The following is a 27,396-nucleotide window of genomic DNA, read 5'->3' as shown; positions in this document are numbered from 1 at the left end:
AGTAAAAGTGAGGACTTAACACCTAACAACACTGCACCAACTATCAAGTATGGTACAGATGGATGATTTGTACGAACATTCATGATCATGATGATTGTATGTAAACTTCTGATCGCAACTGTATACCCACACTATACAGCAAAAGTTGGAGCTGAAACATGACAACAGAAAACATTGTAGGACTTTTGCAGAGTCCATGGACAGCCTCCTCACCTTCCCTCGACACACACCAAAGAAGGCTCCTCCTTTGGATCGGGGATCATTGACTTTGGTGTAATAACCATCAATGACCTAGGAATAGACAGAAAGAAGCTCAATTTCTTTCAAGGCTTTAGATTTTTATAACTATATAAAGTTATCCTAAGCTTTATAACCAAAGCTTAGGAAATTTCTTTAGATGTGAAATGTTTAAAGAGGGGTTTACAGCCGAGTGATAAGACACCTAAAAAATAAATAAATACTAACTTCATTAAAGGTGCCCTTCTCTGTAGGTTCAACAAACATGGGCTTTAACTTCTCAATGCGGTTTGCATGTCCGTTAGCCTGGCGATAACACATATACACACGCAGGAAATTACTTTATACAGTAACATCTTAGATTGTTATAAATGATTAAATTGACTGCGGAGTACCTCATTTAAGAAGGAAGAAAGAAAGAAAGAAAGAAAGAAAGAAAGACAGAAATTAGTTCATACAGGTTAAAAGGCTTTTTACTTTTAATTATTACATTCACGGTGGCACGGTGGTTAGCACTGTTGCCGCACAGCAAGAAGGTCCTGAGTTCAATTCCACCATCAGGCCGGGGTCTTTCTGTGTGGAGTTTGCATGTTCTCCCCGTGTTTGCGTGGGTTCCCTCCGGGTACTCCGGCTTCCTCCCACCATCCAAAGACATGCAGTTTGAGGGGATAGGTTAATTGGATAATCCAAATTGTCACTAGGTGTGAATGTGAGTGTGAATGGTTGTCTGTCCTTGTGTGTTGGCCCTGCGACAGACTGGCGACCTGTCCAGGGTGTACCCCGCCTCTCGCCCTATGACAGCTGGGATAGGCTCCAGTGCCCCCCGCGACCCTGAAAAGGATAAGCGGAAGCGAATGGATGGATGGACATTTATATTTTGATATCTTTACATGCTATTTTTTAAAATATGCACACTGTACCCTTATGCACCCTGATGGCTCCCCGCCCCACCAGCTTATCGTGGTGGAGGGGTTTGTATGTCCCAGGTATCCCAGAGGCTAAATTGTGAGGGGGCTATTTGCCCCGTGGTAGGGCCACCCATGGCAAACTGGTCCTGGTTGAGGGGCCACACAAAGAGCGATTTAAAAGGCCCCTGGTAATAGAACATCAAAGGAACAGTTCCCACTACCCGGGACAGGGTTACCAGGGAGAATGCTGGACAGACCACGTGAATGTAAGGGTATAGTTAGAAGTCCACAAAACTTCTCAAAGTCGACTTTGAGAAGGGTGTCTGGCCCATTGCTCCGGGCCATTCGATCCTTATACGACCGTTGCAAAAGCTCGTCTGCATGGCCCATCATCCACTGGAAACAATAGCAGAGTTGTCTGTATATTAAATTTCCATTAAATTTATTTCTAATTTGCTAGACAATACAAAATATAATTCATGGAGGAAGAGAAAGCAAAACATAAACATAAAAGTGACTAGAAAAGCTAACCCCCCCCCCCCCCCGGCCCCCAAACCCTTATGGTTTTCCACAGGTGATTCTGCTGAATTCCACTTACCCTCCAGAATTCCAGTGCTTTTTCCATTGAAGGAAAGGAAGGGAAAAATACTAAGAGTCCATGAGGAACCAGACGACTCAGGTTGGCTGAGGAAAGAACACAGGTTACAAAGGTGTATCAGAATCAAAACCAAGGTAACAATTAAGTTTAAAATCCAGGCATCTGTGAAAATAGAATTTATGAAATTTAACAGAGTTAAAAGGTAGCAGAGAGTTAGCTCACTAGTTTCCACCTAAACATAATACGCCATGTTCTGATCGAGAGATTTCTAAAAAAAACATTACAACATACAGCTGAAGGATGGACGCTAACTTTTTTTTCTTAAATGGGCTTGCTGAGATTGAATAGAACAAGATAAAAGCCTTAAAACGTGTTAAAAACACAACAGCCTCAATAAATGCTGAGTAGTTTGGGCCCGGAAACAGGGGTCAGGTACGTCATCACTTAATGAAAAAGATAATAAGCAATATGAAATAACCATGAAGAACAGAGCATTAAATTAACAGTGTTGCTGATGTCAGTAAGAAAAAAAAAATCTCCTTAGAAACAGCAAAACCAAACAATTTCAATACTGTATATTGTGATCTTACCAACAGTGTTGCCTAAAGATGCCATGTTTTCAGGAACAAACCTGTCACAGAAATTTAAAGTTTGAGTTTAGCAATCAAGTAAAAACTTCAAAGTCAGAACCAATGTAGGTATATATTAGTGCTGTCAGCGTTCACACGTTAATCTGGCGTTAACAGGCTTAAACGCGTTAAGGCAGTCCTCACAATTAACACAATTAATATTTTAACGCACTCAATCCATCTGGAGTGCAGAATATAAAACAGTATGATTGGTGGGGTGTTCTTTCTAATATTTATCTTGCAATACAAAGTGCATTGAAAAGACTGTTTTCTTGAATTAGTATTATATAAAAATTAACTAAAGTCTTACATACACATAAAAGGATTTTACTTGAATTTATAATAAATCAAAAGATGAGAAAAAAATATGGTTACACAACGATAATTGACTCCAGAAGTCAGAAAAACTAGCCAATAAATGAGCAAATTATAAGTTTTGCCATGCACCTTAATTTGTATTTAGGCATATGGCAAAACATATTTCATTTCAAAGAACTGCAAATTTCCAAAGTGACCTGTTAGAAAGTAATTATATGCTAAAAAAAGAATACTGACCTTCGATCAAACGTTGAACTTAAGGGCACTCCATCTGGGCCTTGTGCAATGACGCCCATAAAGATCTGGTCGCGCTCAATCACATAGCTGTTCTCCAGACATACTGGGAATTCTCTGTAAGAGGAGCAGCAGAAACTCACTGTGATCAAATTTTAGAATCATTCTTATTTATTCATAGACCATGTCAAACCAGTTCGCCTGGCTATAAAATGAATCATTAACTTTCATGTTGAGCATCGTTCAATTGCTAGAAAAATCAAATAATGAACAGAAGATTTAAATTATGAGATAGTGAACAGTTTCTACATCAAATAGCAGTTCACTGTAGAAAGGGTTTAATTCTTCTGTTCAATGTTCAGACTAAACAGGTAGAAATGTGATTGCTTTTTTTTTTTTTTTTTTTAAATTAGTTGCTACTCAAGCTGGTGTGGGAAAAATTTAATTGTGCAGCAGTGCAGTCAGAGTGACAGCTAACTTACATTCTCATCTCAGATGTGAAAGAAGACAGGGGCGATAGGGTACCACTTGTCAGAATGATGCAGCGAATGCCTTGATTCACCAGATCTTGCATACTGAAGGCCGGAGAGAAGCACCAGTAACTCAGAATATTTCCTGCAATTTCCAGAGAAACACATCACATTTACCTGTAGTACGAATCTTTCATACACTAATAACAATTGAATCTATAACTTTTAACAGGGTTCACACTCTAGCAGAAATATATAAATGGTATTACTAAAATTCATTCTGTCAATGTGGATCCACGTAACACAACAATGCATCAGGTTGTGCACCGTTACCTTGCTTTTTGGATGAACCTGAAGCCCACATATCAACACTAGGTTTTTTTGAGTGAATGCTGGTGTCTCAATGGATATGAACCTGAGCCGAACAGATGACAAAAGCTCATAATTAGTTTTTTTTTTTTTATTATTATTTAAGATACCGGAACAATAGTGATAGTTTCAGTTACTTTTCACTCACATGTGGCAAAGATATGTTACTTACTATTATTTCATTGACTTAATGAACACACCTTAAAATGAGCCGTGTTGGTTTCCATCTGGTGTTGTTTCTCCTTTTCTGATGGTTCACCACAAAATACCAGCTAAAATAACAAAACAAAGGGGAACATTCAAACATGCCACAAGGTGATTAAATAGCTACTCTTTATACAACGAAGAGTAATGGAATTCTATAATTTTATTGAATGTCCTCAATCAAATCTGGTAGGCCACACAAATAATATGGGAACAATGCATATTAGTTTTCAAAAATCAAAGACCCCCCCACCCCACCACAAAAAAGATTACTATTGACCAATTTCTTTAATAGCCATACAATGTGTACCTGTATGATATCAGAAAGCTTCTGGAGTCCACTAGTATTGAGAAATATTCCTGGCTCTGAGGAGAGACATGCATCAAACAGGTCATTTGTTAATTAGTTGCACTGATCTGTATAATAAAACCAGCCAATGTTACAAATGATAAATGACGTGATAATGTGTCTAAGCCAAAATATGATGCCCTACGTTGTGCCAGGTATCCAATGATGTGCTCCAGAGCTTCAAAGACTGCTGTCTTGCTGCTGAACGTCAGATTAGCTTTTTCGAACACCTCATAGATGAAGCTAGGACACAACAGAGAGACATGCAGTGCTTACTAGGTTTATTATAACAGTTAAGATTAAGAATCATTGTCTCAGCAGCTTTAAGTGAGAACCCGCACTAGGGTCAAGGTACTAACTACAGAGACATTCTATGACCACACTTTATTCTTGTTGTTGGTGTTTTTTAACATATGATTTGAAAAGCACAGACTTGTTGCTTCTCTTCAACATTACAAATATTTGGTTTTCTTTAAATGACTGTCACAAAAATTGGCTACAGCTACAGAAGATTATTGCAAATATGGATGTTTTTTATGATTTCTAAAACATCAATACTTCACAGCAACAGTAAAGACAAGCATTTTACAATCACCAAAAGGTGATTGTAGGGAGGAACGCTGGTTTGAGCGCAGAGTCAAGGAGCCCATTTACATGAAAAGGGAAAGACCATCTGTGAATCGAGGAGGGGGCCTAAGGGTACGTCTTTCACCATCTTACAATGCTGTGATTGCAGCCATTCCCCAACTCTCTGTGAATGGTACTCATGGTCATTGATCAGTGGGTTTTGGTCAGCGGTTGTTTATCAATGGTCATGAGAATTTGCATAATTAAGATTAAGGAACTGACCTCCAAGCCCTTTTTTCCTTCAATGGGCTGGTTTCAGTCATTATGCAAATATATATATGATTATTATATATATGAACCAATGTATAATATGACAGTAGTTACAATCAGGTAATCAGGTGTGTTTCTTCAGGTCACTTTTGTTTGATACATATAGTATATAGTAGGAGGAGACAAGTAAGGTAAGGGTCAACGTGTGAAGTCGTGTGTCACTTGTGATTTTTGATTAACTCTACAATCAGTTTATTAATGGGCAGTTGATATGCTCTTATTTTAAAAGCTTGGTCAGATGGAGTAGCACTGGTCACATATTTGTTCTACCATGCTGTCACCTACATTCCAGGTTTGGTAATGCCTTGATCACTTGGATCATAGGCATGAATGGCAGCTTCCAGATCCAGTAGTATCTCTGTTAAAGCAGAAAATAAGTTTTAAAAACTCTTGTCACAAACCAACAGGACGACTGACTGTGCAATACTTTAATAAATACTTACGTTTGATTTTTGCAATGGTGGAGACGCCTAATTTTAAACCTAAAACAAAAAAAAAGAAAATATCAAAAGACGTGCAGCTGACCATCCTTTACTTGCTTTACAAAACAACAAAAAATTATTACTATTAATAATTTAATAAGGCCAAGGCTAAACTAAGGCTAATAAAGTTAGTGAAGACTTAAAAGGTAGAAGTAAATCCAAACTTATACAAGAATACAAGTAGCCCAAAATACCATGAAATTTATACACAACTATACATGCTATATATTCCATGGAAAACTCTTTTAGAAACATGTATATAACCTGAGAAATTGAGACAAGTATGTTTCCTTACCAGAACTGGAGGTGTCTACACTAAAGTCTACATTCACAGAGCCTCTGTGGCTGATTTCTTTAGACTGCTCCACAAGCAGCCTGTCCACAGCGTCAATGGCTGAGGCTACATCGTAGGGAGTGAGATCAAATGATGTTGAGTCTTCACATGTCTTTTCCTGCAAATAAAAGGAGTAAAAATTCCAGGAGGAACCCACCCGAGGGATTAATAAAGTTTTATCTAATCTAATCTAATATAAACATTGCTACCCCAAATTGAAAGGTCTGCAAATGTTTTGTTCATGTGAAAGTGGAATATGTATCAGCCTGTAAATAACATTGATGGAACCACATTGTGTGTTATTTATTACAAATTGTTTGTAAAGCACAAGTAACTGAAAAATTTAATACATTTCACTTCAACTATTATGGCATGATGATGACAGTAGTACTTTAGTATGCCCAAGAGTACATTTCATTGTTCACATTGTTCATGTTTAAATACTGTACACTGAACATTTTGTGAAACTGCAGATCTACTGTTATCAATCATTTGTAATGCACAGTAATGACATGGGATGTAATAGAAAAAATGCATTGAACAGCATAGCTTCACAAAAAAAATATCTGGCTTGCAAAAGGATAGTTCATTAAATGTGAATTTTGGCATGTACTTGTTTCTCTACACTAAAACGAAAGGAAAATCTGGAAGCATTGGTTTTAATATGTGCTTATGGTTTGAGCAGCCCAGCGGTCTTTATTTAGGATCTATGTGGCCTGCAAGTTAAAATGAATTTGAAACCCTTAGTAGTGGGTCACTTCTGGTCTTCGAAGCTTTAATTTAGTTTATTTAGTGAATACATTTGACAAAGGAAAGATATAACCATACCACATTGTGAGCCTCGTCAAAGATAACCACAGCTCCATTCAGGTCGATACTGTGCACCTTACGGCTCTGTGGAATGGAAAGATGGAGAGAGCGAGAGAGCGAGAGAGCAGCAGTCGAATATTAGCATTCATGGAAATTGGAAATGACAGTGCCAATCATAACACTAAACTCTCTGTTGATGCTCAATTATGGTCACATATATCATCCTCAGATGTAATGGGGATGGATGGCTGAGCTCACCTTTGGATCTAGCAGGTAGTTGTATGGCATAAAAATGACATCTGCTTCTTGTTTCAGTGAACGGGAGAGGTAGTAAGGACAGACTCTGTGAAAAAATGTGCAAATCCGAAATCAAATACATGAACTTCATGCAAAAACAGACCCATCCTGATTGCTGTTAAAAAATGAAAATTCAACACTTTGATCAACTCTAGATCTTTGATCTGCTTAATTTGTCATGAAATGATGACAGACCAGTCCTTACCTGGCCATGAAACTATCTATCAGTCAGTTATCCAGCTACTTTAAATTGCTAAAAATAGAGGACGATGCATTAAAAATGGCTGAAATTCCTAAACGGTTAACACCAAATATCTGTTAAGCCCCATTCATTTTGCAAGTCTACACTTAAATGACATTTATATTGCTGACTTTGAGAATTCACTGTAATGGTATGCAGAGTGAAAATTACAAAGATTTCATAATTGTCTAAATGTTCATGAACTATACACTACAGTTTCCCCGCCAACCACTCATTCATTACATAGTTTAATTTACTTGCGATCCATTAGTATTTAGTAACTAAACAACAGTATCATTTTTTTTGTAACAGAATTTTAATTATTGGTAAATATGCAATTTTCCTGATTTGCAAAGGTAATCCAGTATTCTACAGTGGAGCCCTTGGAAGTCTTGTTCTTGCAGTACCCCTAACTAAAGTGGATAAGCAGACCCACCCACTCTAATGAAATGCCTCTATTCTGTAACATATTTATTGGGTCACCTGACTGTTCCGATCAAGAGTTCAGCTTAACTTTAAGTTGTGACCCATCTATAGATTACCTACAGGGGTTTCACACTGGCAACAGTTTTAAAGGGTCTTGCTGGACAACACTAAATAGCATCTTATACTGAAGTAAAGAGGATAATACTGATAAAGTGACTGATTAAGAAAATACTATTTGATTCATTAGCTTCTATTAAGACAATACTTTGGTGTCACACAGAGACATACCCACCTGCCAATGCTACCAATGATTATTTCTTACCAAAGTAAGAAAGTGCAGAACACAAACTTATTAGTGAAACAGACATTTACAAAAAAAAGAACACATCAATTACAAACCTCTGCTTGTTGCCAAATTGGACCAAATCCTCCACATCAAGGATAGAACTAACAAAGTCTCTATCAGTGCTCTTTTCTAGAAGAAAAAAAGAAGATCAAGCTTAAGATTGAGTATTTATAAGATAAATTGCTATAAATCACTGATGGAATAGAATAGACCTTTAAAATCCCACAAATTACAAATTTGGGATGGTTACACAGCTCTTATAGCAAGACAGATATAAACACAAGTAGTCCTATATACAGAAGAAACCAAATTTGTATGTGCAGATAAAAATTTACAGAGAGATGTATAAAAATGACACGTGTCAAGTTTCCTGTTTCTATCAAATGGGCGATTTTTATATAAGTTATAAAACAGCATCCTAATAAGTTATTATAATTCACTATTCTCGAAGTAACAAATGCATGGACCACATTCTCAACATAACAATTTTCATTCAAATTTTGACAGCCACTAAAAGCAGGCAGTAGACATTTCATTAATATCCACATTTTGGACATTCCTGGACTTCAAACTTCCTCACAGTAGTACTTGAGGTCTGTACAACACAAACAAAGAAGGTAAATTACATGCTTTTCTAGATTATTATGCTACACAGATATAGTCACTCTGTTAGACCATTACCTTCAACTTTTTTGTAGTAGACACATGACCCGGTGGAAACTTTTCCTCTGCACATATGAACCTGGAAAACAAAAAATTGATTCCACAATAAGACTAAAATCACAAACTATCTACCCATAACCTCTTACTTATCATTTTTTTTCCACCAGCTAGCTCATTGGCTCATTTTTAATAGTACACACACAGACATATTAATTAGAAAGGATAGCGTCACATATGTCTTTTATGCTTTATTCCACACACAGTTAGGTATTGCAAGTTAGATGTAGACTGGCACACCCAGGCACCATTAAACACTGGAGAAGAAGAGACCCGTCTCTGACCTTTGGGAGTGAGAGGGCCTGCGGGGGGAGGCCTTGGAAGGTGAATCTTCATGTGACTGTTACGTGAAAAACACGGTTGAGAGACTCTTGCGGCAGATAAAATAACTATTTTTTGACATGCTGGTGAGGTCTTGTAAGATGCCCAAACCACCTCAAATGGCTCATTTCAATGTGGAAGAGTAGCGTCATTTAAACTCTGCGAAAATTTACCCTGGATAGGTTTCCCTCTTTGACACTGAGCAAGTATAACAAGTTGGTAGAGGCACGATTGGCACGCAGTAGAAAGACAACTACTAGCAAATGGCCTGAGCCCACCAAAATTAGAAAATTGGCATGATGTAATGTTGTAAATATTTAAAATGTAAAAGCAGTCTACAACTATTGCAGCATAACTAAGGGAGGATTCAGGGTCACCTGATCCAGCCCTCACTATACGCTTTAGAAAAGAGGAAGATTTTAAGCCTGATCTGTCTCCTGAATCCAAACTGGAAGCTGGTTCCACAAAAGAGGGGCCTGAAAACTGAAGGCTCTGCCTCCCATTCTACTTGTAAGTAAGACCTTGTATGTGAGGAGCAGGATTTGGAATTCATGTAAAGGGGCTGATGTGGTGGCCGTTGGTTTCATTGAGCTGCTTCGACAAAAATGAGGATCTCATCTTGCTCTCAGATATAATAAAACTCCACTGTCTTGAAGCAGAGCGGGCGATAGTAGTGCTTGTGTTCCTGAGATCTAATGCACACTGAAGGCCCACACCAACCAGAACCTGCAGCAGGTGGAGAACTGATTTTTGTAATGCTACTGTTTTAGGCAGTTGACCAGAACAAGAGTGAAGTTACTATTCCGAGCGGAAGTCCAATAGAGTACAGTTGGCACAACTGATTTTTGTTCTTTCTAAATGTAGTCAAACTCGAAGTAGATTTTTGTCCTTTTTTTTCAGCAGTGAGCTTGAAGAAATGCACTGTTTTGTTATTAAGACAATTCATTAGACATAGCAGTTAAAACATCCCATTTATAACTCTATCGCACTTGCCTTTATAACTTACTTTGACGTGGTTGCTCTTCTGACACATGACGTCCTGATTAATACACAACTGCTCTCTTGAGCCCAGCACACACACCTTTGGGCTGAATCGAAAGAGACATGGAGAACAGGTTTACCATAAATAGCCAACAAAACCAGAACAGACAAAAGGTGCTGCAGTCAGTAAGACTTCAAAATGATTATAGCTTATGTAATAACCATTTAAAGCCCCAGTAGTATTTGGTTAATTGTGACTTATATTGTGGTATAATGTGTTGCTTTTTGAGATCTTTTAGCCTGTTAAACTTTGTCAGATATGTTCTGTTATTAGGTTTCAGTTATCAGGCCTGAGTGTATTTTTGTGAAACTGAACTCATTACACAACAAAAAAACCCAAAAACGGTAGCTATTGTACCATTCCAAGATCAAATTCAGCTATACTAAAATGTATACTGTAAACCTGGTAATTAAAATTTGTATCTCCCTAGTAAATACTAACAGTAGGGGGTTGGTGTCCTCATTACACCATGATCACAAAACCTATTAGAAATGTTGTTTTATATTGTGAATAGCTGTCATTCAGACACTGACGCATGATCAAAAAGTTAGAAATGCTTACCTGTATGAAGTGTTCTTTAACTCATTAATAACCTGTGTAAGCTGAGAATGTGTCCTCGTTGCGTATATGATCTTGGGGACATCAGTGTAGTAGGCTTGACAACAATAAGAAAAGACAATTAGGGCTTTATACGTTGCTAAAAAAAACTTAATTGAACACTTTTTAACATAGTATACCATCAAGTCAAACTTCTGGGATATTGGGCCTGATTTACTAACAGTGTGTATGCGCAAATCTGTCTTTGAAGAAATTGGAGAATGTATGCAATGATCCAAAAGAACAGAGACAATACAGTTTGAACAGATTAAACAGCTGAGCCATAAATATGCCAAAGTTGCAACATGATGCATATTCTAAACTTCTGTATCAGGGCAGCTGTGCCTCCACCAGTGTGTGAATGTGAGAGTGAATGAATAGTGGAATTGTACAGCTATATAAATGCAATCCATTATTATTATTATTTTTATTATTATTAGCTGTGCTACCACCTCAAAGAGCCACTGAACACCAAGCTGAGCGGCCTCCTACAACTCACACATTCTTTGTATGATTTGAATGCATAGCTGAAACATGGGGATGACAAAGCCCTTGAGGCCTATGCTGGGTACCAGTCTGACTCTTATGATGCTATTAAAGCTGCACTGTTATTTAAGTTTTATGTGACAGAGGACACCTACATATACCAGTTCTGGAGCACCACTGTACCAGTGGAAGAGAGTGTTAGAGACACCAACAATCAGTTAAGTGGGCTCTATAAATGATGGATAAAGCATGAAAGTCAGAGTAAAGAAGAGATTGGGAAAACCATTATCTTAGAGAAGTTTCTTTGTGTGCTTCATCCAAATGTCTGCACACATGGGTGAAGGAGAACAATACAAAGAACAGGTCTGACGAATCAAAATATCAAAGTTCGGGTTTAAATTATTGTCACTATGTATGGAGGATGTCAGGACAGAAGTACAACATAAGTGTGTACAGTCATCTGTAAAACAAAATCAAGGCTTTATAGCTTAGGACTATTTCAAAAAGTGGTGTTGGGAATTTTGTCAGAACTGGTGGAATTGTGAATACAGATGTTGATCCAGTATTCAATACCATCTAAAAAACATGTGGTTTAACCCATTCCCAACCCATCTTAACAGGGGATGGAACAAAGAGTAGCAAACATCCAAAGAAGAGCTTTAGAACATGCTTTGAAAATCTGAAGGAACTATTACTTAAGACTGGTTAAAGGAATCACAACAAATGTTGCCTAGGACTTCAGACTATGTTGAAGAAGAAGGACATCCTACCAAATATTGACTTCCAACCTTGTTAGAGTAGTACAAATGCTGTTTTGAAATATGTAGAATATTTCCATGTATGGTTGGAAACATTACATGTTTGAGTAAATCGTTAAATCCTATTTTCCTAACAAAATATAAAGTGGTTTGAGTGCTCAAAAAGAGTAGAAAAGCACTATAGAAGAAGCAGTCAATTTACCATTTATCAAAATATAATATAATCCGTGCTAGCTCATTTTCTTTTGCATAGCAATGTAAGCACACAGCATGTCTTTGTAGCTTATATCCTTTGCATTTTTGTGTATGTATGTATGTATGTATGTATGTATCTGTTATTCTTCTTTGACCAGTAAAATTAAAAATGACTCTTGATTTGCAGATGATACAAACATACTTGGTTTGTCACCGTGAGCTGTCCCCCAGGAAGACAGAGGTGTGTTTGGAAACATCTCCTGGCCCAGCGTCTCTGGCATCATACAGGTAGACATGGTGTCCTTGAAGTTCTCCCTCCAGGCCAGGGTGGCGCACAGCAGGCACAAAGTCTTACCTGTGCCTGTGGGGCTCTCCAGAACCCCATTGACTTTCTGAAATAAACAGACAGGTAAAGTTATACATGAAATAATTTTTTTTTTTAAAAATCTGAGAAAACCCAAAAACCCAAATTCTGATGGTACCAACATTAAAATATTAGAGACTTCCATGTATTAGACTATGCTTTTATGAGCAAACATTTGGTATTGTGGAGGAAGATCTTCCTTTTAGCAGAAAGAAATCCCTAGCAGATCAGGTTCAGAAAAGGGCAGATATCTGCACAAATCAGTTAAAAGGTGAGGTGAAAAATAACTAAATAAATAAAACAGCAACATGTGCGTCAAGATCCATTAGGTGACAATTGTGTGCAAGTTTGATCAAATTCTGACCAGCACTCTAGAAGTAGAAATTCTTGTGACTTGTGGATGAATATGTGGATATACGCCTTGCAATTGCATAAACTGACCTTTGGCCAGATGTGTAGTGTGGTGAGAAATACAAAAAAAGTCTATCAGAGAGAGTACACAACCACATGTTTAGTGCAAAAACACCCTAAGTCAATTTTTGCACTAAACATGTGGTTGTGTACTCAGCAGCCTAACATAAGGATGGTTCAGGTTCATTAAGCTTTCACTGCCAGAGTAAATATGTTATGATTCAAAAACATTGTAATCATTCATACACATGAAAAGACAGATTTAAAATGTCTTTTAAAAATTACTTTCTTTCTTTAATTACTTTTCTTCTGTAATCAAGAACTGTTAAAATCAGTTCTTGATTAAACATCGGGGGTATTTGAGCTGTTTGTCAGTTGTCAAGAGGCAGGGTAAACCTAAGACTAGTCAGCAGAGTGCTATGTGTTACATAGAAACTCTACAGAAATTCTAAGGACAGGTCAATAACGTGAAGCCTCTTTTGTCATATGTTTTTTTCCCATCATCATCATCATTATATTCTGTGAAGCCACATTTTGGACAAGCAGACGTCAGATGACTTGCCGTTTGGCAAATGGTAAGCATGGTGGCCTCATGGGGCTTTGGAGCGTGATGTCACGGGAGGGGGTGTGACTGGCGAGGTGCCATTTTAGCAGACCAAAAAAAGGGCCGAAGGAGGGAAAGCATCAGCTCTTTTGAGCTGCTTTTAAGTATGGTACGTTGCAAAACTTCTGTCCACCACAGTGTTTGTTTTGATTCGTGGCCTGCTAACATGGCGCTGCGCTGACGTCAACTCCAAAGCCCAATAGCCATGGCTACTCGGTATTTTGCCCCTTTACAGCTTATTTCCATCAACGGACATACACATCACAGTCGATACTTACCTCCTGAAGACATTCGATTACTTTGTTCATGTATGCCTTCTGAGATTCGTATGGAGAAAAAGGGAAATTCACAGTCACTCCCCTAAGAGTCAGTGAAGGCATCCTGTCGTCTGGCGTCAGTCGGCAGCAGCCTAGACGAAATAGTTGTTTAAAATAGAGAGATATTTCTTCCAGCTCTGCAGTCACAGTCACTCCCACTTTTCGACCCGGATAAATGAGTCAACTTTAGTAAAAAAACAAACAAAACCAAAACCCAATTACTTTCAGCATCGGCTCGTTTACGATTAGTAGAAAGCAGTTCCAAATGGTTTTGTCAACGTCCAAGTAAGGACGATCACTATTGGCTGTCCTAGAAGTCGCGAGATAACGTGATCGCATACTTTGCATAATTGGTCCTGCCTAAGTAATTGTAACAGACACCGTAGGAGAGAGAAATAACATCGTGGAATACACATAAAGTGAGTAAAAAAAAAAAAGGGAAAAAGGGTTTAGAATACATTTTGAACTATACATATATATATATGTATATGACCTTGAACTCTGGGTCAAAGATGCAAGTAGCAGTTATTTATATTTCCTATCACCTTAAATCTTCACTCAAAGACAAGTATCTCTGACAGTGTATATGTAGATGTATTATATATAAGAGACAAACATTGTTCTTTCAATATGTTGGCATTACTAAATTTGGCTCAATGCTTACATATATGTGTAAAAAGAAAATGTACAAGCTGTGATAACTGTTTCTGATAGAATGAAGATCAGACTGATATATGAAATATTCCTTTATTGGGTGAGAAAATCAGACCATGTCATAACTGCTTTAAGTCATACAGAATAGATCTCAGAGGCTTAAACAGGCTGACTTCTGCTAAATGGGTCAAACTGGGCAGAAAGTCTACAAACACATAACATCCTTATAGAATATGATGTAACACTAAAGATCAACTTACCTCAGAATATATAAAGCATATAAACAATTACAGCAATATGATGCAACAAACACAGCAGTGCTACTAATCCAAAATACTCAAAGCTTCATAGAACTGAAACAAACATTTATTTTTAGCTCCATTCTGCTGCTGATACATACTTTAGGTTTCTGAATATTAAACTTGTTGCTGCCTTTCATAGTGTGTAACTTGAAGGCCCTGTGTACTTTCTCCCACACTGAAAACACTGGGATGATAACATTATTTGAACATTACCTGATAAGACTGATTCAGGACAGACAACTAGTTATGTTAAACTTTCCTAGCAGTCCTTCACAAACAGGGAACAGTCTGTCTATTCTCTCCATCTGCCAGCTGCTGCTGGCTCTTCCTCCTCCTCTTCCTCACACACTGCTGAGTTTGTCCTGGTGGATCATCAGGGTGCAAAGCCTCACAGATGATGTGCAGCAGTGGGTCCCTCAGTCTGTCCTCACTCTGGACAGTTGTCACACATGGAAATCAAATATGTGATAAGCTGCAGGATTCAAACACAAGTGTAACTTATAAATACATGTTCATACTTTTATTCCACAATCAGAGAGAAAGAAACAGAGAGAGAGTGCAGGACAGACAGACAGGTGACAGTCTCAGGTGTACACACTGCTACAAAACAGCACAAGAGAAGGAGGATTTAGTGTTTGTGTTATTACGAGTGCTAAACAAGAAGAGTTCCAGATGGTCCAGTGGACACATGTGTGACTCATGTGATTAAAGCATCTTTACTTCAAGCGTGCGGTCTCTGAATTGGGACACAACCCCTGTCCACTGTGAGTGACCATCTTTTAACAGAGGCGGTGGTTTACGACACCAACTGTCTGCCATCTATAATCCAGTTTTGAGTTCCCTCCCCAGACGCCTTAACGCCCACTCACATCCTGGGCCATCTGAACTCAGGAATTCACATGACAAGGTGGGGCCAGGTTTCACAATGAGCTCACCCGAAACCCTGGCTGATTAGGTCCCACACCTGCTTTCACACCTTGGCGCATGTGATTAGAGGATCACCAGGGGGTCCTTTGTCCCTGCTTGGGGGGATACTCACACTGGGTTTAAATCTGGGACATTTGACCTTAGAACTGAAGAAGCTTCTCGGATGAGAGGTGAAACGTCTTCAAGCAACTTAAAGAAGTCCAGATGCTTTTCTTTGCAAATTCCTTTGACTACAATGACCTCAATGACTGAGAACCTTCACAGACATACTGACAATGAACAGTTCCGGTCCCTTTTATTCACAGTCACAGAACAAAAGGCTTTTACAGTTGCAGTTCACACCTTGGCTCTAAACAGAAAAACTCTCTATCACCTGTGTGAATCTCCCCCAGTCTGGGGTCAAGTCTTCCTGTGTGAGCTTCCGTCTCCTGGGAGACATTCACCAGTTTCTCACTGTCTGTTTCCCAGCGTGAATGAGTTGTGAACCAGACATACTAAACTAAGTGACATGAAAGCATTGTTTTTATACTTGAATCACTACACAATGGAACAACTGGGACATGTGTTGTTCTTACATGTGCTCTTTTTGATCCAGCTGCTGAGGGAATCACTGCCGGTAGCAGCCTCACACAGCTATTGTTGAGGGCACAGAGAGGACTCCACATGGACACACACATTTTAAAAAAATGCCTCAAGAAAAGGGCACTTTGGCCACCATCACAAAATGAAAGCTCATCTTTGGTGAGTGTGATGAGAGCATTTAGAGATGTCGATTTGGAAAGCTGACAGCTAGTTAAGGCATATGGCCTGAAAGGAAGAAGGTGATTTTTGACAGATACATGGTGGATCTCTTCTTTTCTTTTGTTTGTGTGTTTATTTTTTCTCCAACTGTCCTGTTGTGTGCACCCACAGCCCCGTTACTTTACTATTAAAAGTCACAATGGAAAAATTCTCCCACTGAAAACTCTATGTCGAGAAGAACAAAATAAACTTTGGGAGAACGGACCAGTTAGTTTTAACAGCTCCTAAATTAACATGAAAAACAGTTTTCACCAACAAATTCAGTTCACTGTTTGGGTCAATGCGTCGTTCAGTGAGTCGTTCAGTGGGTTGTTCAGTAGGTGGTAAAACTGGGCCTTTTGTTTTGTCATTAAGTAGGCAAAAGGGGGTGGGGTAGCATACAGCTACAAAGATATAAAAGTAGCCAACTTGTGTTATGCTGTGGTTATTTGCCACTGTGTTTCCGCAGGACACTGACTGAGAGAGAGAAGGACGAGAACAGAAGACAACTGTTCAGTTTTAATGTAAGTACTGTTTGTTGGGCTTTTAAGTGGTTGAACATGTAAAACTTGCATGTGCCATTCTCCTCATTTTTAAACTTTAAAACTTTTTTTAAAACTTTTTTCTTGAAGTTTTATTTTTTTTTAGGGGGGAGGGGGGGATGGAAGCAAAGTTTCTGTGTGGATGTATTCTTGTTGTTGTTTGTTTGTTTTCTCATACTGTCAAAATATACTAAATTGATATGCAGAGTTTTTCTCACTCACTCTCTGCCTCTCACTCTTTGTATTTACAGTGTAAACAAGATGGAGACAAATTTTGTGTATTGCCTGCTTTGCAAAAAGCCTCAAAATTGCATTCAAACACACCTGAGAAAAGTTTGCCTGAAAGACTGCACACCACAGGAACGTGAGGAAGAAGCTTCCAGAGCCATTGACTCACAGAAGCTGTTTGGTAATGAAGGTAGAGTCTGGAACTTCACAGAGCTCCAGGAGTACTGCAAGGATGAAGAAGCTTGCATTAAACTCTGCACTCGCCTTCAATCACGTGGATTTCTCATCACGAACAGTCCCCAAGCATGCCCGACAGTCGTGCCAACAGCGAGGTATGATGACCTTATTGCCACTTCCACATATTGGATGACACATACACACTTTCAATAATGTCTTACCTCTGTCACATTTGCAATAGGCCTGATAAGAAGAAAATTCTTGCCGTGGCCATGAAGGACATCGACTATTTCCATGCAAGACTTTCAGGCGGTGATTCCATCCCCACATTTGCAATGACTACCTTCAGACAGTACTGCGAGGCCATCCTGATTTTACAGCATGGACTGACAGCAAATGCTGTTCAACAACTTTCTGTAAGTGCGCCGCCAACAATAAAAGTGCACGATAAGTGAAATTACAGCTGATGTAAGTCTGTATTTCTTTAAGCTCCAACACCTTTTTTCCCCCCACACACACATACACAGGTAGAGGAGTGGATGGCGCGGAAAGCAGTAACTGATGGTGCTGAGCTGAGTTCCACAGCATTCAGTGGTAACTTGATGATAACCAGCCAGGAAGAACAAGTAAGTCATTCATTCTCGGCATCGACTGTCTTCTTACTCTATAGGTACCTTGTGAATTGATTTTATGAGATATTTAACATTGATTCCTTTATTCTCTGGAGTTGTTGGACTGCTATTTTAGGAACATCCGTGCAGTGTCCTTGCAAAATCAAGTTGCTGGCAGCGATGACAGGGGCAAGTTCTTCCTAGGAGAATGTGGGGTCCCACTGTCCAACCCATCATTAGATGTAAAACGCCTGAGAGCGAGGTGAGTGCTGGACATAAATGGATCAACAGCATATTAAGAAAGATTTGTTTCTTTGATCTGACAGAGAAAACCTTGTACTTCGGCTTTTTCATCTCTCTTGGCTCTCTAATTCATGTACATGCATTAAAAACCACAGATACCTGAGCACTGAACCTGAGGATGCGGGGAGGATCATCAAGGACTCCAGTCACCCCAGCCATAAACTCTTCAGACTACTTCCATCAGGAAGGAGGTTCTGCAGCATCCGGTCCCGTACCAGCAGACTGAGAGACAGCTTTTTCCACCAGGCCATCAGACTGCTGAACACGTCATAGACACCTCACCCTCACTACTGGAACTTCAACATTATGCACTCCATACTGTACATTAATGCCACTGTTTTGCACATACCTACCTCTGTATATTTTATATTTTATATATCTTATTTTATTGTTTACTCTATTTCATTTGTAAAACATGTATATACACACTCACACACACACACACACACACACACACACACACACACACACGTAGAAAAACATATTTAGTACACACATTCAGTAATGTATATACCTTTATATATGGTACATATATTTATTACTTTTTAGATTAACCATTTTTATATTTTGCTTGTTGCACGTTATTGTATTTTGCACAACTCTGTTGCTTGTGAAGCTTGCACACAAGAATTTCACTCGCATGTACTGTACCAGTGTACCTGCACATGTGATGTGACAATAAAGGTGATTTGATTTTGATTTGATTTTTTTGCTATGGCTGAGTCAGCATCAAGCTCAGTAGGAGGACTACAGACACCAGGACAGGCCAGGTACACTTTTTTTTTTTTAAATATCACACACTACCACAAGTCAACCTGTGTTACAAGTTTCCACATTTAAAAACTTTTGATGGATTTGATCCATCCCCTCCTCTACACCTTTCGTGTAGCACATCATCTACGCACCGCCCACTCCAAGAATGGGATGCCTTCCTCCAGGCCTTCCCGGTCACCCTGAATGGAGAGCCACCATCCAAACGGCAGTGTGTACAGGCTGGCTTTCCACAGCACAGACACCACTACAAGAAATGGAGGGATATTCAGCTGAAGAAAAGAGTTGGGTACATTCTCGGTAAGGCCTGGGCATGTCATGTTAATGGAGCCTCTTCTGTTGAATTGCTTTGTTTGTTTTGCATGTATTTCAGAATGAAAATACTTCAATAATCTCCAAGAAAATTATGTGGGTTACACTTGTGTAGACACAATAGCAGTAACAGACTGAACTAATTAAATAATACAATACATGTAAGTACAACCCACTCAGTGTTATACACCAAAATATACACAGATAGCTCAATTATAAATATAAGGAATATTTTAAGGTACAAATATGTGATTGACTAAAATGCATATGGTTGATTTTTCATTTTTAAGCCGCAATAATCACTTGCATTATTTCTTGTACCTCGCTTTGTGACCACTTCGTTTAGGTCAGTCAGTTGGCAGAAGAGGTAACCCACCTCAGCCTGCACGTGTGCAGATGGCTTTGGACAAGGAGAAATGGCACACCAACAAGCCCACTGTCAATGCCATCTTGCAGGCCTGGGTTGCTCCGCAGCCCAGTATACAAGACAACGAGTCCCTCATGTCTTCGATTGCAGAGCAGAAGTGGAAGGGCCTGGCTTTGCAAGACTTCGGGGAACGGAAGGGCAAAGGTAAAATGCACACATCATTTAAACTACACGGTCTTTAAATTGCAAGTGAACGTTTCTAAGAGCCCTGTCATGACCGATGGTCTCTTTCAACTTACAGGTGTGATCGCACTTATGCCTTTCCACAAAGGGGATATCGTGTGCGATTACCACGGGACATACATCAGTGAAGCAGAAGGGAAACGGAGGCCCCAGTCGGGGTATCTGTTCTTCTTCAGGGACGAGTGTGACCGAGGTATGTGCATCGATGCCACTGCATTCCCCTGTGCCTGTCATCCCGACATTGAAACCTATGGAAGGCGAATGAACCATTCCCGGAAAAATCCCAACATCAAGCCCCAGAAGTTTACAATGAACTTCCCTGCAGGACCTCAGGAGACAATACTTTTCATCGCCTTGAAGGACATCACAGTTGGTGAGGAGCTTTTATGGGACTACGGAGTAACTCGGAAATCTTATGGTGGTGAAGGGGAAGACTTGGAGTGGCTGGACAGCTGACTTTGATTTTATCTGTTCTTTTCCTCTTCTCTTTGCTTGGGTTTTTTTATGCAGTGATTTTAATCTTCCCGGAGATGGCAGTAATTTGTTTTAAAAAAAAAAACAAACAGCTGTTTTTACATTGTATTGCCAGTCATTTAAATGTGGTTTGAGGGTTTGTTTTGTTTTGTTTTGCTTTAATTTACGTATTGAAATAAAAAGTGTCATGTTTCCAAACTTCACTCTGCTTCATATTGTATTATATAGGTTCACCGTTTCGTGTTTTATTGTCAAAGTCTTGTGTTTCCATGTTCAGGTGTCTTGTTTTGCTTCCCCTGTGACTCCATTTTAATTTCTCATCTGTGTTCCCCATGTCATGACGACTCCTGAAGAGCATGATGATTAACATAGCCAAGGCGATTATGAAACACGTCAGGTTTACAGATGAATAATAATAATAATAATAATAATAATAATAAGTGTGACATACTAGCTCTACATGAGTGTCTCATGCAGTCAATATGTAATACACAGATGACAGATGAGGTGAGATATCTAGGCATTATCTCTTGTCATTTGAAAGATTAACTATTAACAGAAAATAAGAATATCTCAATAATAGACTTAGAATTTTCTATTCTAAGATAGAGAGAAAGGACACAAAAGAAAAACAAATCTCCCTGATTAAAATTTGCCACAGACATTCACGTGATCAACAACAGACACACATCATGCCCCTATCATGGTCTAAACCAATCAGAGACAGTCTCTAGAAGTTGCTAAATGACGGCATCGCCTAATTTGCATAATTGGTCACGCTGATGTAATTGTAACCTACGTTGTTGGAGAGAGAAGTAACATCGTGGAAGAGACATAAAGTGAGTAAAAAACGTCCTAAATGCAGTTAGAATTTATTTAGAACTACAAATTAAATTTCTTTTAGTAATAATTGTTTTTTAATGTCACAATTCCAACCCTGCTCCTTTATCCGGGTTTGGACCGGCAAGAGTGACCCGAAATTGGCACGACTGCGTTACAGTCAGTGCGGGAGCAGCGGCTTCGCTCTTGCGCGATTCATTTGCCGTTTGGAGGCATAGGTGTGAACGTCTCCTGCCCTGATAGCAGCTGGGGAGGACTATCCTCCGCCTGTGAGCGCTTTGGCACGGGTGAAGTGCCCATGGCAGCGCTGCTGCTTGTTGAGAGTAAGACTTAAATACTTATTACTATTCCACAGTTTTGAGACAAGCTTCACATATGGTATATCATTTTGTGCGGCTGAATCAGGAATGGTGTGCTATGACTTTTGGTGTTTATTACTTCTGGTGTTTATTACTTCTATAGTTTTTTTAAATATGAATATTTTAATGCAAGTTTTTGCCCATTGAAATGAATGGGAAGGCTTCATTTGTGGTGTGTTGGCTCTCTCTAGTGGTATGCCGGGAGTGGTACGGCCTGTCTACCCTTATTTGGATTACCGTAATGACGACAATATCAATGGCGCGCACAGCGTCTCTGCTTTCAGGAACCATTGGAAGTTTTAAGGTTGCGCGAACCATTGAATAGTTACGGTAACGGAAAACTCCATATCCCACAATTCATAGCACACCTCTGCCGAGTTAAACAATGGCGGACACCTCTTCGTTTTAAATGTATTTTATTAGTGTTTCTAGGTCACAAAATAAACTTTTAAGATATTTCAGGCGAGAATGTAGGTGTGTAACTTCAAATATCTGCTCGTTTTGTGAAAACATCCCATAATAGCAACAGTGTTCTGACGATGTTGCTGATAGCCGGCTAGCTAGCTAACCCGATCGGTACCCCGCATGCGCGAAAGGTGTCTACTTCCGGTCGAAGCGTTTTAGATAGTTAGGGTCAGAGTATCTGTTAAGATGTTAAGAATAATAAGTATATCTTCAAACGTTTGCAATAATGAAGCATTTCAGTACAATGTAGACAAAAACGAAAAATAGAAAGATAGTTACGGATCAGGACTCCCCGATCCTTACTGCGCATGTGCACAGTCCGACCTTACAAATCGGGTCTACCCGATCCGTACCGCGCATGTGCAGATGTTTTCTTCTTCTTCTGTTCGTTTAATGGCAGTTTACTCCCCAGTGTACGAGGATACCGCCACCTGCTGACGGAGCGAATGAACCCTGTTATAAACTGAATTAGCGTATTTCAAATGCGTGTTAAATTTGATTTAGCGATAGTCAAGTGTGTTTATGCTTGTCTGTGTGGAGAGGATTGATTGGAATAGTGATGATGATGTCCGTTTCTATCACTGTCATTGTCAGTAAACACTTAATCTGGCTGATGAATCTTCACGTGACCTATTACAAAGTCTGTATTATTAAGTCTGTAATTAGGCGCCATTCTTATTATTTTACGGAGCTTTTGTTCAATCGGGGGACGCTGTCTGTTGAGGAGAAAAGCATGAATTTGTTTGTATACGGATTATCCATTGTTTAAATGTCCCGGTAGTCGAAAAGGAGGCAGAGCTGTTGAGAAATGCTAGGAGCTAACTGGGCGCTAACTGTATCCATCCATCCATTCGCTTCCGCTTCTCCTTTTCAGGGTCGCGGGGGCGCTGGAGCCTATCCCAGCTGTCATAGGGCCAACACACAAGGACAGACAACCATTCACACTCACATTCGCTCGCACATTCACACCTAGTGGCAATTTGGTTTATCCAATTAACCTATCCCACAAGTTGCATGTCTTTGGACGGTGGGAGGAAGCCGGAGTACCCGGAGAGAACCCACGCAAACACGGGGAGAACATGCAAACTCCACACAGAAAGACCCCGGCCTGATGTTGGAATTGAACTCAGGACCTTCTTGCTGTGCGGCAACAGTGCTAACCACCGTGCCACCGTGCTGCCCACTAACTGTATCATTCAAATATATTGAATGTCGCAATGCTGGCAAAGAGAGGAAGTGACGTAAGATTTGCGCATGCAGGGTACCGATCGGGTTGTGGTACGGATCGGGTAGCGACAGCGCCGCTAGCTGGCCCCCCTTTTGCCAGGGGCCAGGTAGGGCATTAACAGGGAAAGGTGGACACAAAGTTATACTTTGATTTCTTTCTCTCATCATCATAATAATAATAATAATAATAATGCATTGGATTTATATAGCGCTATAAATATTTAGCTTTTATTAAATAGTTATCTGAATCTTACAGCCAAAGTTTGTATAATAATACACAAGATTGGCTGTAGACCATTGTTCATCATTCAGAGCACTGTGTAAAATAACAAAACCAAAAAGTGAATGCAAAAGTGCATAAATATTTATTTTACGTGTTTGATGTGTGTGGCGGGGCGTGGTCTGCAGTGCCGCTGCAGGGGAAGTGGACCCACCTGAGCAGCATCTGCAATCACGACTCTCGGGCGTAGTCTGTGCTCTCTCGGCTGTTTTTAAGGTGTGTGTCGGGCTGTAAGTTGAAAAGCTACAGCCGGCTGTGTGGGTAAACCAACCATGTGTGAAAAGTGGTCCATAACATAATGCTTCAAAGCGTGTTCGTGCAAACATTGTCGGGTCTGCCGTGGTACAATGGGACTTCTGCTCATGAACCTGTGTGCACAGCATCTGCAAATCGGCGCGGTACGAAGTAACTTCATCTTTACACAAAACTGTAAGCTGTCATCTGTGAAGCGTGAGCGGTGTTTGTTTTTACCATAGTTCATGGTGGAGAATGGCTGCTCTTCTGAGTTTTGCCCTAAGCAGCCGTATGAATGGCAAACTACACTGATTACCAGCGGCATAGCCACACTTAAAATTTCTTCTGAAATTTTCGCTTTCTAGTTCATTCGCTTATTACCCATCAGTCTACCGATGTTTATAGCGCTGGCGGCCGCTGTGTTTTATTTTCTTTGTACTTAAATGACCTCGGACAAGAAGGCTTATTTTCTGCAGTTCAATACTGAAGAAATGTAAACTTTTTCAAATTTTGTATAATTGCAGAACATTTTTAAGGTTATCTGCTATAAAATCCATGCCAGGGAAATCTCTTTCAAGTTTTTTTTTTTTGTATTTTATTCTGTGCATTTAAAACCAGAGACTCAAGACACACAAGACCCAGTAAAAGAGCCTGAGAGGAGTTCAGAAGCGCTCCCATAAAAGATGCAGGGACTGCAGAGAAGATCTCCATGACTCTGACAGAGATTTCAGTTTTCATGAAGAAATAGGACATGGAGCTTCAGCTGAGAACAGAGAAAGAGAGGGGAAGAGGCTGCCATCACAGGGTTACGGTTGCAGAGGAGAAATGAAGGGCATGGCTTTTCAAGACTGCTATGTCTGAAAATGGTCTCTATTTATAAAGGCAATTTCAGAACACCACATTTTTGACTGTGGGATGTTTATGGACCCGGAATCCAGAGAGTTATCATGGCGTGTGCAAATTCTTTTACGTAGCCCAGCTTAAATTGCATTTAAAGAAAGAAGAAAAAAAAAAAGTAGGCAATTTCAGAATACCTGTTAGTTCCCACCAGAGTTAAGAGCACATCTCTGGGTTATCATTATAACAGACTACCTGAACGTGTCACATTCCTTTTGTCCTTGCTTTAATTTTCTTGGACTGCTGGCACTGGGACCGGGCCATGGAGAAGCAGAAGAAGATGGATGGAATTTGAGATCAACACATTTTTGACTGTGTGATGTATTTATTCTGCATTAAAATGGACCAAGCACCTCCAGCTCTCCCTCCTAGGTCAACAAAGGCACCCATCTTCCACCACAAACAACAGGAAGGCCGACACTAGAAGAAGCCTAACATGACAAAACAACATGATCTGGTACCTTGTGCCTTTTTAGTGACACTATATCGGTGTGTAGTATCACTGCAAAATATATGAGTTTAAGACAAAACTGCTGTCAACGATGGTGAAACTCTACATTTTCATGGTTTAGTTTATAACATGCAGTCTGTCCCCTGAAGAAACCATCCCTTATGCCATTTTGTGGCCAAGTTGCTGTCTCTGCCTGCTGTGAAGTGCACACACTGGGATCCTATATTAATGTAATTCTAGTCTCATAAATCAAATTCATGCAGCCTGGAGATGAAAAGTTAGGCAATCTGGGAATGTGTTTGGGATATTTTTGCACCAGCATGTTATTTCTTTTCTTCTTCTTTTTTTTATTCATGCATACAGCCATATGTCAGCACTCATGTTTTTGTTTGTTATTTGGGCCATACTGCTTGGACCTTCTGGAGCCGGAAAGGTGACTCGTGGCCCTCAGCTCGGAGAGAAATACTGCATTTGACACCCATTTCTAAACTGCTGAACCACTTTTGTGAAGGTGCTGGATACAGTTTGGCTGTGGCACTCAACTTCACTCAGACCAAAACAGAAATGCCAAAAAACAGAGCTCCATATCTGCCTTTTTCACAGCTCCTCGGAGAGTTCTCAATAAGATGTGCACTTGTGAGCCACCAAACATGGATTCAGTGCAGCCTCTTTCATCATCATACCGAATTTCCCAGAGGAACCCACCCGAGGGATTAATAAAGTTTTATCTTATCTTATCTGACTCAGCTACACCGACAGCCACAGCGTCAGGGAAAAACGAGGGCGGATTGTTGGTCTTGAAAACTCCGACTTTGAGCCCGTTTTAGTTGACGAGTGTAAAATTAGAAATGTGACTGAGAAGGAAACAGAATTATGGCAGGCACATTCAGAAAACCATTCAACTTTACAAAATGTATACTGTGAATCTGAAGAAGAGAAGCCTGGAAAGTGTGAACCACCACAGAATAAGAGGAGGGTCTCTGATGCCACCTTTACACAAGATGACAGTCAACCTCTACCACAGACGTGGAGTCAGGACCCTGTTCACTTTCAGTCAGTACACTGAAAATGAGTTTCATCAGACTAACCACAAATGTACGACAGTCAAGAACTTCAGCAGCTCTGAGCCAAGTTTCCTAAACAGTCTGCAGTATGAGGAGGACGAAGTCTTTAGAAAACTGATAGCTGCAGAAGGACTAACCTCAACTCAAAAATCTTTAAAACGCCTTCATTCTTCTCATATGATTAATGAGAAGGAAAACGGGACGCCACTGTCTTATAATTCCCCAGGAAAAATCTCCTGTTTCTCTCATTTCAGACCTGTTTCAAATCATAAGCAGACACAACCAAAAACCGCTTCATGTCGGAAACAAACAGGTAAGACTTTTTAAAAAAAATCTTTTATCATGAGGAGCAGAGAAGATGACAAGAACAGGAAAGACTGAACTAACAGTCTTTTAGTATACTTTTTATTACAAACCCTAACGAGCAGTAACTGATTATGTGTTGCTCTACACTTGTAGGATGCATCTTAAAGGCATGCGGGGCAGAGGAGATGAGCGGAAGAGGAAACAGATATGGAGGACAGATAGCGCCATCGATATGTTGCTCATCAATGACCAACAATTAGCAGAAATCTGGCAACGGACAGTTGGCAAAAAGACGGCATTACACCCCAAGCCTCCACTGTCCCAGTAACAGCGGATTACCATGGAGAGTAAAGTTTTCAGTTGGTAAAAAAAAAAAAAAAAAAGTCAGAGGGCTGCCTCCTGCCCTGCCCTCTGACATTTTTACTCTCCATGGTAATCCGCTTCTCCCCTCTCCCCCCTCGTCCTCACCTCCTTACCTGTGCCCCTCCCTTTAGGCAGGGAGGGGTCTAAATTCATTTCCCTGTTCATATTTCAGCCTCCCTTCTCCCCACTCAACCCTCCTCCTCACCTCCTCCTCATCCCTCCTTCTCTCCCTTCCTTTGTGTGGAGTTTGGTGTG

The 27,396-nt window shown here is 39.9% G+C and overlaps 2 protein-coding genes and 1 long non-coding RNA gene across 4 annotated transcripts; 2 read left to right on the top strand and 1 right to left on the bottom strand.

The window, feature by feature from the left end:
* Window positions 1–14,302, bottom strand: LOC102079431 (regulator of telomere elongation helicase 1). The gene is made up of 23 exons (XM_025904757.1): window positions 14,187–14,302; window positions 13,926–14,056; window positions 12,471–12,660; window positions 10,794–10,887; window positions 10,197–10,278; window positions 8,831–8,891; window positions 8,203–8,278; window positions 7,098–7,182; window positions 6,858–6,923; window positions 5,991–6,147; window positions 5,657–5,695; window positions 5,499–5,571; window positions 4,462–4,559; window positions 4,278–4,333; window positions 3,964–4,035; window positions 3,796–3,809; window positions 3,728–3,765; window positions 3,407–3,539; window positions 2,928–3,041; window positions 2,334–2,374; window positions 1,744–1,829; window positions 466–543; window positions 1–291 (listed from the first exon to the last, which is right to left on the bottom strand). The coding sequence occupies exons 2-23, from the start codon at window positions 14,025–14,027 to the stop codon at window positions 16–18; spliced, it is 2,031 nt and encodes a 676-aa protein (XP_025760542.1). The 5' UTR covers window positions 14,028–14,056; window positions 14,187–14,302; the 3' UTR covers window positions 1–15.
* Window positions 14,303–16,400: 2,098 nt separating this feature from the next.
* On the top strand, window positions 16,401–21,026 carry LOC109200355 (uncharacterized). Its single transcript, XM_025904756.1, has 11 exons — window positions 16,401–16,588; window positions 17,097–17,151; window positions 17,421–17,729; window positions 17,816–17,990; window positions 18,102–18,200; window positions 18,302–18,447; window positions 18,584–18,608; window positions 19,212–19,258; window positions 19,378–19,559; window positions 19,918–20,142; window positions 20,240–21,026. The coding sequence occupies exons 3-11, from the start codon at window positions 17,431–17,433 to the stop codon at window positions 20,635–20,637; spliced, it is 1,596 nt and encodes a 531-aa protein (XP_025760541.1). The 5' UTR covers window positions 16,401–16,588; window positions 17,097–17,151; window positions 17,421–17,430; the 3' UTR covers window positions 20,638–21,026.
* Window positions 21,027–21,301: 275 nt separating this feature from the next.
* Window positions 21,302–27,146, top strand: LOC109200356 (uncharacterized). Of its 2 annotated transcripts, XR_002060526.2 has the most exons (3): window positions 21,349–21,494; window positions 26,727–26,785; window positions 26,932–27,146. It is a non-coding gene; the product is annotated as an uncharacterized LOC109200356 (long non-coding RNA). The 2 variants fall into 2 exon arrangements; XR_002060525.2 differs by having other exon boundaries at window positions 21,302–21,494; window positions 26,727–27,146.
* The last annotated feature ends 250 nt before the right edge of the window (window positions 27,147–27,396 follow it).

Source organism: Oreochromis niloticus, unplaced genomic scaffold, assembly GCF_001858045.2.
Source record: "Oreochromis niloticus isolate F11D_XX unplaced genomic scaffold, O_niloticus_UMD_NMBU tig00006735_pilon, whole genome shotgun sequence".
NCBI lineage: Eukaryota > Metazoa > Chordata > Actinopteri > Cichliformes > Cichlidae > Oreochromis > Oreochromis niloticus.
Note: the sequence above shows the minus strand (reverse complement) of the source record. Positions and strands in the feature narration are given on the sequence as shown.